The sequence below is a fragment of the Pseudopipra pipra genome, chromosome 12, assembly GCF_036250125.1.
Source record: "Pseudopipra pipra isolate bDixPip1 chromosome 12, bDixPip1.hap1, whole genome shotgun sequence".
Classification (NCBI taxonomy): domain Eukaryota; kingdom Metazoa; phylum Chordata; class Aves; order Passeriformes; family Pipridae; genus Pseudopipra; species Pseudopipra pipra.
This window is the reverse complement of record NC_087560.1, coordinates 4,255,964-4,270,051: the sequence shown is the minus strand read 5'-3', so window position 1 is coordinate 4,270,051 and position 14,088 is coordinate 4,255,964. Positions and strand designations below refer to the sequence as shown.

Here is a 14,088-nt window from a genome sequence, read left to right as displayed (position 1 = left end):
CCCCCCCGCCAGTGTCACCCACCGTCCCCACCCTTCCCGACAGTGTCACCCACCGTCCCCGACCCGACAGTGTCACCCATCGTCCCGCCCCCGCCCCTGCCCCGCCCACCTTGGCCGCACCCCCACCCAGCCACGGCCCCGGCTCCGCTCCAGGCCGCGACCCCCGCCCGCAGGCAGGAAGGGGCATCGTATCTGGACCACATATACATTTTATTATTAATAATTTTTTAAACATTAAAAGATCGGACGCGGGGAAAAAAAAAAAATAATAATACAGGAGGGAAAGGGTGTAAAAAGGCTGATTTCTGGGTTCCAGCCCCCTCCGGCCCCACACTAGCACAGGATGGGGGTCTAACACAACCCCTATCCTGGGAAATGGGCATCACAAAGCCAAATCTGCATTAAAACCCCCTCCTCAATACCCAAGACACAGGGCTGAAGCAGGGAGCAGGGGGCATCTGCTGCCATCAACTCCCGTGCCTTACCCATGTCCCAAGGGACATCCCATCTCGGGATGCAGCTGAACACACATGAAACCAGTTCCTTCCCAGCTGGAAAAAAAATTAAACTTGGGAGGAAGGAGGCAGGGAGGAGTCTTCCCTTGAGAAAGATTAATTCAAGGTTAGCTGGAGAAGGATGTTGCAGGCACCGTGTGGTGGCTGAACCAGTATCTTCAGAGCTCCTGCTGCTCTGAACTTAGAGCTGGGAGTTAAACCAAAATCTCTTTTTCCCCTCCCTCCCCTGGTTTCACAGAGAAGACTCAGCCCCCATTGATCCCTTCTCCTCCTCTCTGTGTCCAGAGCTGTCTCCTGCAGGATCCTTGTGGAAGCAATGGGTCTGCCACGGGGGGACAAGGAGAAATATTTCCCTCCACACTCCCCCACTGCTCCCAGATTTTCCTTCATGCCACGTTATCCCAACTCTCAGAAAGCCAAGCAGTTAACGAGGTCAAAATGCAGCATCGTGTGAGTGTAATAAACCAGAAGTACAGTTTCTGTTCTTAAAATTAATGACAAACTACATGCACATTACAAAACCCCCCCAAAACATCAGATAATCAAATTCTTCGTAGCAAAGGCCAAGAGAAGAGAGAGAGTAAAATCAAAAACCTGCTTCCCCTTGTCTTCCTGCTACAGACAGAGCGAGGGGAGGAAGAGACAAACACCTGGTAGGTCCTGGATAGAGAAATATATTTACTTCAGAGAATGTCTCCCCCATCTCCCCACACCCTAAAATAAGACAGGGAAAACTAATCATCAAAACCGTAGCTCAGCTGAAGCTAAAAAAACCTCTTCTCATCAGGAGTCGGCATCACAGAGCTCACATGGTACCCCCAAAAAGTGCATTTTTAGGGAAAAAAAAAAAAAAAAAGGAGTGATAAGGGCAGAGAAAACAAGGGGGAGGCAGCCCGGGAAGGGCTAGTTTTGCTGGGAAGGGCTAGTTTCCCCGGAAAGCACTCTGTGCAGCTGAGGAGGCTGCCCCGGCCGCTGCATTCTGGAAGCTCCTGTTGCTGAGGATGCCTTGGGAAAACTCTTCCTGGGCCCTTTGGAAACTGGCTCCCGTGCGCCGATACAGGGAATGGACCTGGGAACAAAAGGAGGGGGAAAAAATTAATGAAGTCAGCGTGTAGCTGTGCAGTTGCTGCACACACCTTGCTTTTCCTCAGCTCTGCTACTAACCAGCTCCCTGGAGCCAGGGGCTCCACTGCTACCAGCATGGGATGCTGCCGATTTTCAGGAGACATTTGCTGTAAAATATGGAATTCTTAGCAAAATTGCTGGTTTCAGGCCCAAAACTACACTCCCCACACTGTAATGGCACAGACTTAACCTGGCATTTACTGGAGGGCAGGACCTGAAGGTGCCAACAAGCATCAGGTATTTCCTTCCAGACAAATGTACGAGAAAAGAAGCAGCAGCAATAGAAACAGGATAAGTCCAGCCTGTCCTTGCCTATCCCAAACCTCCATTTCTGCTGTTCCTGCAGAAATCCAGTCCTGGTGTGGTCAGGCAGGAGAAGGAAGGAGGGTTGTGTTTAGAAGCCAGCATGAAGGCACTCAATGGGACCCCACCAGGCTTTGAAAAGCCTCACAGCAGTGAGCAGTGATTTTAAGGCCTTGGATACTGAATAGAGTTATGGCCACCTCTGCTCAGCCAGGTCCAGGCAGGACAAGGGGGAATGGTTTTAAACTGAAAGAGAGCACGTTTAGATTGGATATTAGGAAGAAATTCTTTCCTGTGTGAGTGGTGTGGTTTTGGCACAGGTTGCCCAGAGAAGCTGTGGCTGCCCCATCCCTGGAAGTGTTCAAGGCCAGGTTGGATGGGTCTTGGAGCAACCTGGTCTAAAGGAAGGTATCCCTGCCCATGAAAGGGAGTGGAACAAGATGAGCTGTAAGGCCCCTTCCAACTCAAACCATTCAGTGATTCTGTGATTCTAAAGGGAGCCTACTTTCCTACCTCAAGTGTTCAAGAAATTTGGCATCGATGCAGGAAGCACAAGCAAAAATACTTCCGTATAAATCTCTTGACCTGCCAGTGCCCCGATTCCATCTTCATTCCCTGACAGGTGAAAGGAGGCAGAAAACCCAGGGTATCCTGGGAGCAGCCTGACCTCCTCGCCTCCAAGCCACTCACCTGCTTCAGGAGGAAGAGGGAGAGAACAGCAGACAGCGTGAAGAATGCTGCCACCACCATCATGATGATGGCCACGGCCAGGTTCCTGCGCACCTCCGACAGCGCCGCGATCCATCCGCTGCGGGGAGAGGAGAGTGGGTGAGCATGGACAGCATTCCAGCACAAGATGAGATGGAGCAGCGGAGGAAGAGGCACCCACTGTTGCACAAGAGCTTTAGGGGAAAGTTACAGGGAAGTACAAAACCAAACAGCTGTGAAAACAGGAACCCAGGGCTCATCCAGGCCCTCGTTTTGGGGGAGAGTTTCCACTGTTATTTTTAGATAAGGATCGTGTTCATCCCACCCTCGTTCTAGTCCTGGATCACCTCGCTTAGGCAGGAAAATCAATACCCTTGGCGCCACCAGTGACTTCCACAAGCACCTTCTCAAAATTCAGCCAAGTGGGTAAAGATAGGCTGGAACAGCTAAATTGGAAGAGATCAGCTGGCAGGTCTGGAGCCTGGATGTATGTGTCACCCTGACAAGGATGTCAGCATTGGGAAGGGAACAAAGAGGAAGGAAAGGAAGAAGTTGGTGAGGCTCTGGCACAGACTTCCCAGAGAAGCTGTGGCTGCCCCACCCCTGGAAGTGTGCAAGGCCAGGCTGGATGGGGCTTGGAGCAACCTGGGATAGTGGGAGGTGTCCCATGGCAGGGGGGTGGAACGAGATGGGCTTTAAGGCTCCTTCCAACCCAAACCAGCAGTCTGTGATTCCATGATTCTAAGTTAGAGCTACAGAAAGGAGGAAATTAGGAGTTGTTGAAGGGAAGGGGCAAAGAGGATGCTGGGAATTACCAGCGCATGGCTGTGGGTGACAATACCAAGACACCTTACTCAAAAAACCCTCTTGGGTGCTGGAGAAAGGAATCTTTCCAACTGCTAAACCAAACATGCCATGAGCCACTGGGAGAGTGGGAATCAAGTGAGCCAAACCATCCCATCTGATGTGCTGCACAGCTTCTCACTCGTCACAGGGAAGCAGAAAGGCACACCATGCACTGCAGCCAAAAATATACGAGCTGTCTGGCGGGAGGAAACGGAGCAGAAAGCTACAGGCAGGCTCTCCCAGCCAGACTAAACCCAGAGTGCCCCCTCCCCATCCCCTGTGACTCAGGCAGCGGGGAGGGAGGCCGAGGACATCTCTGCCCACAAGCCCTTCTGCAGGCAGTGGGCAAAAATAGACAGCAGCTTCACTGCTCACCTGAAGGCTTCCCCTCAGAACAACCACGAGCTGTTAACCTTTTCCCTGTTCTCCGTAACTCCAGAATCTGATCTGTGGCCAAGGCAGCAGGGCGAAAGGAAAGGCTGTGCTTTCCCTGCAGGGCACAGCTGCTGACACGAGGCTGCTGGACCTGCTCCAGAAGCCTGGGCTCACCCTTCTGTACAATGTCACTGAGAAAGGGTGAGGGCAAAACTCTCTCTGCTTGTTTTTTTGAAGCACTGCCCACTGGCAACACGCTCCAGAGAAACTCAGGAAGAGTTTGGGTACAGAGTCAGGCTGGCAGCAGCAGCATCAAGCTAAGCTGCACCCAGATTCCAGGTCAGAGATCCCTCAGCCCCACACCACCTCTCTCAGGGCAGGCTCCAGTTTAACACAAGGCAGACACGGTCAACACTATAGGCTCAGCATCAAGGAGCAAATATGATCTGTATTGAGGGAGAAGGCAGCAGAAGGGGCATGGAAGAGTTATCACAGAATCCCAGAATGGTCTGGGCTTGGAAGGGACCTTAAACCCCATCACATTCCACCCACCCTGCCATGGGCAGGGACACCTTCCACCAGCCCAGGTTGCTCCAAGCCCCACTGAACCTGGCCTTCAACACTTCCAGGGATGGCGCAGCCACAGCTTTTCTGGACAGCCGGTGCCAGTGCCTCACCACTCCCACAGGGAAGAATTTCTTCCCAATATCTAATTATTCCCACACTGCCCTCAGCGCTGGCCACGGCAGCAGCAGCACAGGAATACACTTTTGCTGTGACTAGGATGGAAAGAGCAGAGCAGGGAAGCAGCCCAGCTGGGACCTGCCAAAGCTGTGCAAGGGCTGAGAGAGGAAAACCATGGGAGAAAGAACAGGCAGCTGTCAGAAACAAGACCCAGAGCTCCTGACAGTCACAGCCCTGGTGAGAAAAAGGATCTGTGCAAGGCTGGGATGCAGCAGCCAGTGAAACCGAGCTTACCTGTCTCCCCAGCCAGGAATGCCAACAGCCTGGATGACGTAGATTGCTATTTGGCAGAAGAAGACAAAAAAGAAGACGAAGAAGCTGAAGGAGCTGTCAGACCTGCGGGAGAGATGGCAGCAGGAGTGAAACCCATGATCCCTGCACAGACTCCCTGCTCTAAGAGAAAGGGAACAATTTCAGTGAACTCCTTTCTCCAGGGAAAAGCTGCTGAGGGGAGGAATTTGGGTACCCATACAACTTATGTGTCCACTGCAAATCCAATGCTCTGCCCAGTGCAAGATAAAGTGAAGGCAGCTCCCTTAATACATGCAGTGTGCTCAACATTAATGTGCCAAACAGTGTCTCAGAAATCAGTAAAATGAATAAAAAAATTAACTAAAAACCCCAGATGACTGGCTAGGCTTGGATTTCAAGATGAAAAAGGATCACCATAATTAAGTTGTATCAGATAGATCTAATATGCTTAGAAACATAGTGAGTTTGATTCATCTAATGATGCAAAGAGCAGGAAAAATCCTGCAGGCAAAATACGATGGGAAAACAGATAAAACCCAAAGCTCCTCCCACTAAAAGATACATCCCCTTTACAGAAAAGAAAAAAACAAAAACAGTACTTGCCTGAAAGCCTTGTAAATTGGTCGGTACCAACAGAGAAAGGCACAAGGGGTGAATAAAATTAACCAAAGAATCGAGAGACCGAAGTCTACGCCTCTGTCATTATCAGTTGTGAACCACGCCAGACAAGCGAGCAGGTTTAGGAGCAGGGTAATGGAATGCACTGTTTGGGGTGGAAGAGAGAGAAAAAAACATCAGTAAGCTCTTGGAAAACCCGCAGCATCCCTAATCTCTCACTGAACACACTGAGCGCCGCAGAAATTAAGGAGACTCCAGGCCATCTAATTTCACTGCCTCCCTTGGAAGGAAAACACTGCTTAACCTAAAAGCTCATCTGATCCTGCTGCTAGTGGCCAAATCTTAAATAGTTGTTCAAGTCTCCATTAAACAATTAACATTCTGTCATGAATAAGCTACTCCCAAAGCATAAACTTGGAGTTCTTCACATTTGCCTTCATAAAAAAGGAGGGAAACATGACTTTACCCTTGCAGACAACGCTGATAGGATTTACTGAGTGACAAAGCTCAGCTTTTGATACAGAACCTTCTTAGAAAGATTTTTTTTATTGCAGTTCAAGCCACTACTTACACATCCACAAGTAATACAGCATCTTGCATATCCGCTGGTAGTCAGCTGGGATGTCTGCAGAAAAATCCTGATAAAAACACGGCTTGATGGGACACTTCTTGGGAAGGGGTGGCCAGTTGTTCTGCCTCGCTGTGGAAGAAAGAAAGAAGCAGCTCTTCACTTGCTCTTCTCTCTCTTAATTGAAAGACTAATTCACACACCATAATTTCCAAGTAGCCATTCAGATATTGTCTAATTCATACATTAAAACCTTGGGAGAGCCCAGGGGTTGGTCAGAACCTATGTTTGAGCAGGCAGCACAACAGGAATGTGATAAACTGCTGGCAGAGCGAGGCAGATCAACCTAGATTGGGGGTTTTCCTCTGGGGAAGGCAGAATTCCCCTGCAATGGCCAAAGGGCCATCACAAGCATCATCACTCAGCTCTGCAAGTCCAGATTCAGTCATTTAAAACCAAGATTAGGGGGGAATATTGGTTTACCGTGCTTAAAAAAGCCTCAAGAATGAAAAGAAAGCTCTGTTGCTCTCAATGAAAAGCCTTAACGTGGCAACAGCTCCGACACAGGTACAAAATTGGTGTTTGAGAACTTTTTGTGGTGAAATGCAGCTGCTGAGAGCACACTCAAGGGCAGGGACCCATCAGAGCTGGCCCTGCCTCTGAGCTCCTTTCTCATCTTGGAGGCTACAGGATGACAGGTACAGTCACAGGAGGGTTGCCACAGCTGTGAAGGACTAGAGGAAAGCCTAAAAAATGCTTCTAGAAGAGCTGTGTACACTTGGACAGGCTGAGCTTTCCTGAAATCCTGACAAACCAAGGAACCCAGCCTCCCCTGGGCATCCCAGTGACAGCAGGCAGGACACAGTACTCACGGTTAATGCTGGCTGAGTTGCTCTGCAGTTCCCTTTCCTTCTTCTCCAGCTCAGCTGCCTTCCTCTCTAACTCTGCCTGCTGCTGAAGCAGCCCGGCCTGTGCTGCTGCGGCCACGGCCTAAAGCAGGGGAGAAGGAGGTTAGTCCTGCCCTAAGCCAGGCACTTACAGCACCACCAGCAAACACACCAAACTGGAAGGGAAGCAGGGCAGAGGACAACATGAAAGCTCAATCTTAAATGTCTTAACTCTTTCTGGCTTACCCGCTGAAAGACAAAATCAAGATCGATGCAGAACTCCACCCGGATGTCCCTCTCTTATCCCTATCCTTATCCTACAGGAAGATAGGGCTGGAAGAGCCCTCAGGAGGCCTATCCACTCCATTCTCCATCCCCTGTGCCCTTCCCTTTCACCGAAGCTATGCTTTTCTCACAGCTTCGTCTACCTCACAGTTCACTTCATTGCTCCGAGCACCTCACAGCTGAGCAGTGAGCAGGACTCCTGGGCTTAGCAGGACAATTCCCTTCCCAGCTGGGAGAAGAAAGGCAAGACAGCTGGCTACCACACCTCTTAAGGATCTCTTCTACTTGTTTTATATTCTGAGAACTGATCCTTTCTCCCAGCAGCCTCAGTCTCTCAGCTCTTTGGATGAGGTGGTCCTGGCAGTCAGGTACTTGCATTTATGCTCCTGGCACTGAGCATGTCTGACCAGACACTAGAACTAAGCTGAAAACATTAGCAGGATACATCCCACGGTTCCCAGAGGGAAGCCAGAGCCAACAGGACACAAGGCAAAGCAAGCTCTGCCACCAGAGGGACAGGGAAAAAAGGCATAAAAAGAACTGCATGTGTGTATTCCCCATAAATCTCCGCTTCCCAAATGGAACTTGAAAAGATCACCTGCAGCTTCCCACACACAACCCCAGAGAATCCCATTCCCCTCCTATTCCCAGAGGCCTCTGGGAGCTCCTGGAGGCCGGGGAGGCAGAGGTGAGGAGCTGCCATACCTGGGGCGTGGGCTCCACGGACGTCTGCAGAACAGCCGGCTGCGAGTGGCCCGAGGGCTGCACGGCTGGCGTCGTCCGGGCTGCATTTGTCTGCACAGAAATCAACAAGCAACAAGGTAAAAACATTGCAGGAGAAACAAAAAAGGATCTTGATCCATTTAAACCAATCTAAATCTCGGTTTCCACTTCTCCTTTGCCGATCTAGCTCATGGCAGCAGCCAGGGAATAAGAACGCAGCTCTCCCGGCGATCCATCAATGGTATTGCCATGGCAGTTCAGTTCCCAGCCCAGGAACCAAATACATCCTGATGTGTCCTGCCACAAACCATCTTCCCCTTCACACTTCATATGGCTTCCCTGTGAGTCAGCAGCCAGCTGGAGAGAAGCTGTTCCACGTGAGTGGAGAGCTCCAGCTGGGAGTTTATTAGTGGTCTAGTGCAGGAACAGTTGCTTGCAGCTTGCCACACACGCCATGAGCTACATTCCATGAGGAAATCAGCTGTGAATTCCTCTTTTCTTAAATTGCACCTACCAAGGGACCTTCTACACCACTAAAACCACCACAAGACACACAGAGCACAGGCACGTGGCACATACCAGCTGGGAGCTCTCGGAAAAGGGGTTGAATTCATCCAAGCCACTTTGGCTGGTGTTTGTGAGCTGTGTCACCGAGGGATCCTGAAAGGAGAGAGCACAAGGATCAATCAGCATCAGATATAGGGCAACATCACTTATATCATCAAATTGTTCAGGTTGGAAAAGGCCTTTAAGATCATCGAGTCCACGTTACCCACGCTGCCGCTCTTCCATCCGCTCACTGGCTGGGAATTGGATGGGGTGAAACACAGGCTTGCCACAGGTGGATGGCCTTGGCAGGCATGGAATTTAAATATCCAAGGAGATGACTATCAGCAAGGCAAGATTTGTGGGCAGAAATAAACTCCTGTTCAGCCAAGAACAACTACAACATGCTTCTGGTACAGGAACCAGTTGTGCAGGTTAATATCGCTTACCTACAGAAAGTTATTTCTAATTTCCAGGGATCTGCATTCATTTATCCATGGTCAGAATGCTGCTGGACATCCAGGACCACCTCCCAAACCTCACCTGCACCTCATAAAGCAAGCACAGAGCCACAAAGTACAGCAGAGCTACAGAAAATGAGGTTCTAGATACAACTGGTCCTGGCTGACAGATGTCAGCAACCTCAAATGCCAATGATTGCTCTGAAAAGGCAAAACTCCCAGGAAAATCAAGCTGGAGATGTGACACCAATTATTTTAGGAGGTTTTAATGCTGCTGGCATAACATCTGTGTTCACTTTTACTCACAGCATCTCCCACTTGCCTCCATCAAATCCTCTGATATTTAAAAACAGCCTCTCTGCACATCTGAGAACAACTTTCTCCCCTCACCTGCAAGGCATGCAGCTATTTTTATCTCCTCTTTTCTACACACTACATTCCAAAGAGAGATTCCTCTTTGACAGCCACATGTTGACCTCTGGAGTGCTCCTCTCCCCAGTTACTACAGAAACAAGGTCCTTTTTAAAACTCAGAAATCCTCCTGCCTGGCAACCCAAGAGCTGGGTGTGGGTCAAAAAATTAAAAAGTGGCTTTGTATCCTTCCCTCAGCAACTCGTGTGTCCAGATCAGTCATTCTAATTTGGTGCTTAATGGGGCGAGAAGCCACTGAGGCTGCGCCGAGGTGAGAGTGAGAGGTGCAGGCTGCAGGAAAATCCCTCTGGAGCCATTCCCGGGGTTTTAGCGCAGCCTTCTGCCGAGCAGGATACACACAGAGCAGTTAATGAGTAACTCCTCCTCGACAGCAGGCAACTCCCTACCAACAGGTTGCACTAGTTTATGAATCACCCTGGCTGAGGGATCGCAGATGAGGAGGATTTGAATGCTGCTCGCGAAGCACAACTCACCAGCAAGAAAGGGCTGTAAAAAATAGGAAGCACCAGCAGAACTGCCATGCTGGAAATAAAAACTTGTGCCTTTATTTCGCTACTGACTCCTCTGGAAGCTTCAGCTTCACCAGTTTTGCACAGACACGGGCTGTCAGCACAAGTTTACACGTCACTTAATGCACAATAGCTGCTGCACACCAGCATAAACCCTTTAATCCCAAGCAGATGAAGCCCCAGTCGCACTAAAGTCCAGCAAAAAACTACAAGAGGAAGAGAAACTCCCTTAAAGGCATGGGGAGCAGAAAGTGAAGACTGCATAACCCTCTGAAGAGCCTGAATGGTCAGGCTGGGTTGAAAGCGCTCGGAAATAAGGAGAAATGCTACAGTACCACAGTAAAACACACATTTTTCTCCTCTTGGCTCATCTCCATTCCAAAAGAAAGCTGGAGGCTCATCAAGGGCAGGAGAGCAGCACCCCTGCTTCTCTGCTCCCAGCTGCACAACAGTTTGATTTCAAAGGCAGACAAGCTCTCATCCTACTGCACGGCTTTAAAAAAAATCACTTAATTAGGTGGTAAGGCCAAGGCACAGCCTGCCATTGTTTGAGTGTGTCTAAAATAGAAACCCAAAGAGCAGGGAATTCGCAACAAAGCTGAAGTTTTTGGTCACGTGCCTCTGTGCCCTGGATAGGGCAGGAAGCAAAACAGAGGGTGACACACAGACACCAGCTTCCACGAGCTCAGAGCAGGCAGCGTGAAGGATGAGTAAGCACCAGGAACGCAGAGACGAACAAGACGCTGCCCACAAACTTCATGTCTTACAATTATTTCCTTGTAAGCTACGCAGCAAAAGGCAGCTGACCCTCTTGAAACAAGCACAGGCCTGATCCTCGGAAAGGATCAGGAAGCAGGGTCTTAATTCAGCCACAGAACCACTCCAAGCCACAATTCAGCCACAAACCTCACGTTCACAAATCAGTGATTGGCTTGATCTGCAGGATGCCAGTGAGCAGATCCCATTTGTTGCCCTTCCAACCACCACTTCTTCAAGCTCCAGGGACCTGTGACATCATTTTTCACGGCTTCAAATGCCCAAGTGCAGAATAAATTTTTGTTTGGACCAAATTACACTGACACGAAGATTAAAATAATTTTCAAACGCAGCTTAACACAAATACGAGTTGCTGTCGTGCTGTGCCAGCTGCTAAAATGTTTTGATACAACAGGTTTGTGCAGGAAATTCTATTCTTTCATTTCTTTTTTTCCCCCACAGATTAAAGAAACAAAATGAGATGACTCTCTTGACGAGATCAAGGCAAAAGAACTCAGCTGAGAATCACCTGGGACTTTACACAGTTGTCTAAATATCACAGTATTGCCCCAAATATCACCAGTCCTGCAGACTCAGACTGCTGCCACTGCCTGAAAGATGCACTGAGAGAAACTCCAAGGATTTTATTATTGATATCTCTAAAAAGAATGGAGATTTCCAGCTCTGCCTGAAGCTTGGACCAAAGTTTTGGAGACAGCTGCCACTTCTAGCAGGTTACTGGATAAACCAAGGCAGTTAATCATCTCTCATTAACCAGTTGCAATAAGTAACAGAAAAGCCAGAGATATTTTTAACAGGACCAAAGCAGCCTATTTTATACCAAGTTTAACAAACACTGTGAACAAACTCTTAAAAGGCAAAGATCCTCATCATGTCAGTATCTGAAGAGTATGAAGCATTACACTGGGATCCCCAGCAAGGAAAGAAAACCCTGGTGCTGTGACAAGAGAGACCCACCAGTGTGATAGGACTGGGAGGGTGCAGATGCTTCTACTCATTCCAGTGTGTGTGGAAGGGGATGTCAATGGGCAACTGTTTCCCCAGCACTGAGCCAACACCTGGATCCAAGCCCCGACCTGGAATGGGCTGTCCCACATCCTGAGATTTCATTTCAAATCAGAGTGACAAGGCTTTGAGGCTCCAGGAAGCAGCAGTTGGAGATTCCTTGCAACCAGCTGCTGAGGACTAGGGAGTTTTTCTTTATGAAAGTCCTGAAAGGAGGATATAGAACCTGCCACAAAGACCAGATGAGCTGCAAAGAGCAGTCAGACAGGAGCATCCATGGTGTTATTTCCCATTAAAAAGTGGGCCTGACACGGGAATTACCTGCTGGAGACCACATCCAACCTTTTTTGTTTGAACAGGGAATAAAGTGTGAGCACAGCCTGTTCAGTTCAAGATTAGGACAGCTTTAATGTACACAAAGCATGTGAAGGGGACCTGAAGTGAGCTGACAAGAAAGCTGGAGAGGGACTTTTTACAATGGCATGGAGTGACAGGGCAAGTGGGAATAGCTTCAAACTGACAGAGAGTAGGATTAGATTTGATATTAGGAGATTCTTCCCTGTGAGGGTGATGAGGTTGCCCAGAGAAGCTGTGGCTGTCCCATCCCTGGAAGTGTCCAAGGCCGGGTTGGACTGGGCTTGGACCAACCTGGGATAATGGAAAGTGTCCCTGTCCATGGTGGAGGTTGGAACGAGATGAGCTTTAAGGTCCCTTCCAACCCAAAACATTCTGTGATTCTATGAATATTGACTTCCTCAATATGCAAAACCAACAAATCCTGACATGAACAGCGACATATTCCACCCCGTGGAAGGAATATCACAGGAACACGGTTATCCCAAACCTTCCCATTCACGAGACTCACAAAAGCGTGTTAAAATGAAAGTGAGGAAGAAAAGGATTTTTTCACTCTGATTCCTCAAAGCACTCAACCTCCTGGACAAACAGTTTCCGTTTGGCTTGGCCCTGAAATCCGAGGTCAGGGCCAACGTGATCCCTTCCTGTGGATCACATCTCAGCCAAGAGTAAAGGTGAGGTTAAGCTCACAGACAGGAGCCAAAGGCCAGACACTGATTTTCACACACCCCTGCACAGGCTCCAGGTCCCAGAGGCCATTCCAGGCCAACTCCCTGCATAAGTGACCCATTTTCAGAGCATGGAGGTTAACTCAGAGATGAGAAACTCAGTGAACACAGACCAAGTCCTCAGTGACCTCAACAGAAATCCCATGCTTCGGACCCTGAAAACCTCAGCCAAACGATGCCTTAGGGGCTCACTGTTTAGACCTGAAGCACCTTAAAAATAGACCCAGAAAGACCCAGCAGACAGCCAGACCACCAGGCAGCACACCCAAGAGAGGTTCAGCAACGGATTGTTTTTAATAAGCCCACAAATTAGGCATTCATGGCTGTTTTGGCATCCTGAGAGGCAGCAAACCCCCTCCCCACAGCCTGGGGGGGTGGGGGGTGAGCGGGTCTGGCAGCACAGGGCGGTAGGATACTCCTCCTTGAGGAGACGAGCAGCCCGGTCCGGGGGAGAGACGGGGGTTGAGGAAGGGGCGGTAGGAAGGATCCCAGCGGCACTAGGAAGGATCCCAGCGGCACTAGGAAGGATCCCAGCGGCACTAGGAAGGATCCCAGCGGCAGTAGGAAGGATCCCAGCGGCACTAGGAAGGATCCCAGCGGCACTAGGAAGGATCCCAGCGGCGGTGCACAGAGCCGAGGGGACCCCGAGTGGGTCACAGCGCTCCTGCGTGACCTGCAGGGGACTGGGGAGCGGGTGTGGGACCCCCAGCCCTGGCTGTGCGGGGGACACGGCGATGGGGAGCAGGACCCCCAGCCCCGCCCGGAGAGGGGGTACAGCGAGGGGGACCGGGACCCCTTGTCCTGCCCGGAAGAGGGGCTCCGGACCCCTGTCCCGGCTCGAGGGGGGCATGGGGAAGGGAGATGGGACCCCTGGCCAGAGGGGGATGTAGGGAGGGGGAGCGAGACCCGTGGCTCCATCAGGGGGACCAGGGAGGGGAACGGGACCCCCGGCCCGGCCGGAGGTGGGTCGGAGGCTGCGCCCAGACCGCCCTCAGGGCGCGGGGGTCCCGCCCCCTCTCTCTGATTGGCTAAGACGCGGAGAAGCGGCACCGCCATTGGCCAGCGACGCTTCAGTCAGTGCCACGTCCCGGCGGCGGCGGGCGGGGGCCGGGGGGGGCCCGGGCCGGGCCGAGTGAGGGGGGTCCGCCCGCGCCTCGCGCCCACCTGGAAGGGGTTGATGTCCACCGGGTCGGCGAACGGGTTGGTGTCGAAGCCCGACATAGGCGCGGTCCGCTCCGCTCCCGCCGCCGCCGCCGCCGCTCCTGGCGCTTCCGGGGCACCCGCGTGACCGGGGAGCCGCGTGACGTCACGGCGGCGCATGTAC

At 50.9% G+C, this 14,088-nt stretch overlaps 1 protein-coding gene across 2 annotated transcripts; it reads right to left on the bottom strand.

Moving 5' to 3' along the window:
* Positions 1–191: 191 nt before the first annotated feature.
* On the bottom strand, positions 192–14,079 carry SCAMP2 (secretory carrier membrane protein 2). 2 transcript variants are annotated; one of them, XM_064668504.1, is made up of 9 exons: positions 13,929–14,077; positions 8,529–8,609; positions 7,932–8,021; positions 6,927–7,044; positions 6,058–6,186; positions 5,472–5,631; positions 4,851–4,952; positions 2,634–2,751; positions 192–1,584 (listed from the first exon to the last, which is right to left on the bottom strand). In XM_064668504.1, exons 1-9 carry the CDS (start codon positions 13,983–13,985, stop codon positions 1,438–1,440), a joined length of 1,002 nt encoding a protein of 333 aa, XP_064524574.1. In that variant the 5' UTR covers positions 13,986–14,077; the 3' UTR covers positions 192–1,437. The 2 variants fall into 2 exon arrangements, with proteins under 2 accessions (XP_064524574.1, XP_064524573.1); XM_064668503.1 differs by lacking the exon at positions 192–1,584 and having other exon boundaries at positions 2,451–2,751; positions 13,929–14,079.
* Positions 14,080–14,088: the final 9 nt, after the last annotated feature.

Coding starts and splice junctions, on each gene's coding strand:
- SCAMP2 (XM_064668503.1), bottom strand. CDS start 13,985: ATGTCGGGCTTCGACACCAACCCGTTCGCCGACCCGGTGGACATCAAC. Junction 7,045..7,931: donor CCGTGGAGCCCACGCCCCAG/GTATGGCAGCTC, acceptor CCCCTGCTTTAG/GCCGTGGCCGCAGCAGCACA. Junction 2,752..4,850: donor ATTCCTGGCTGGGGAGACAG/GTAAGCTCGGTT, acceptor CTCTCCCCGCAG/CGGATGGATCGCGGCGCTGT.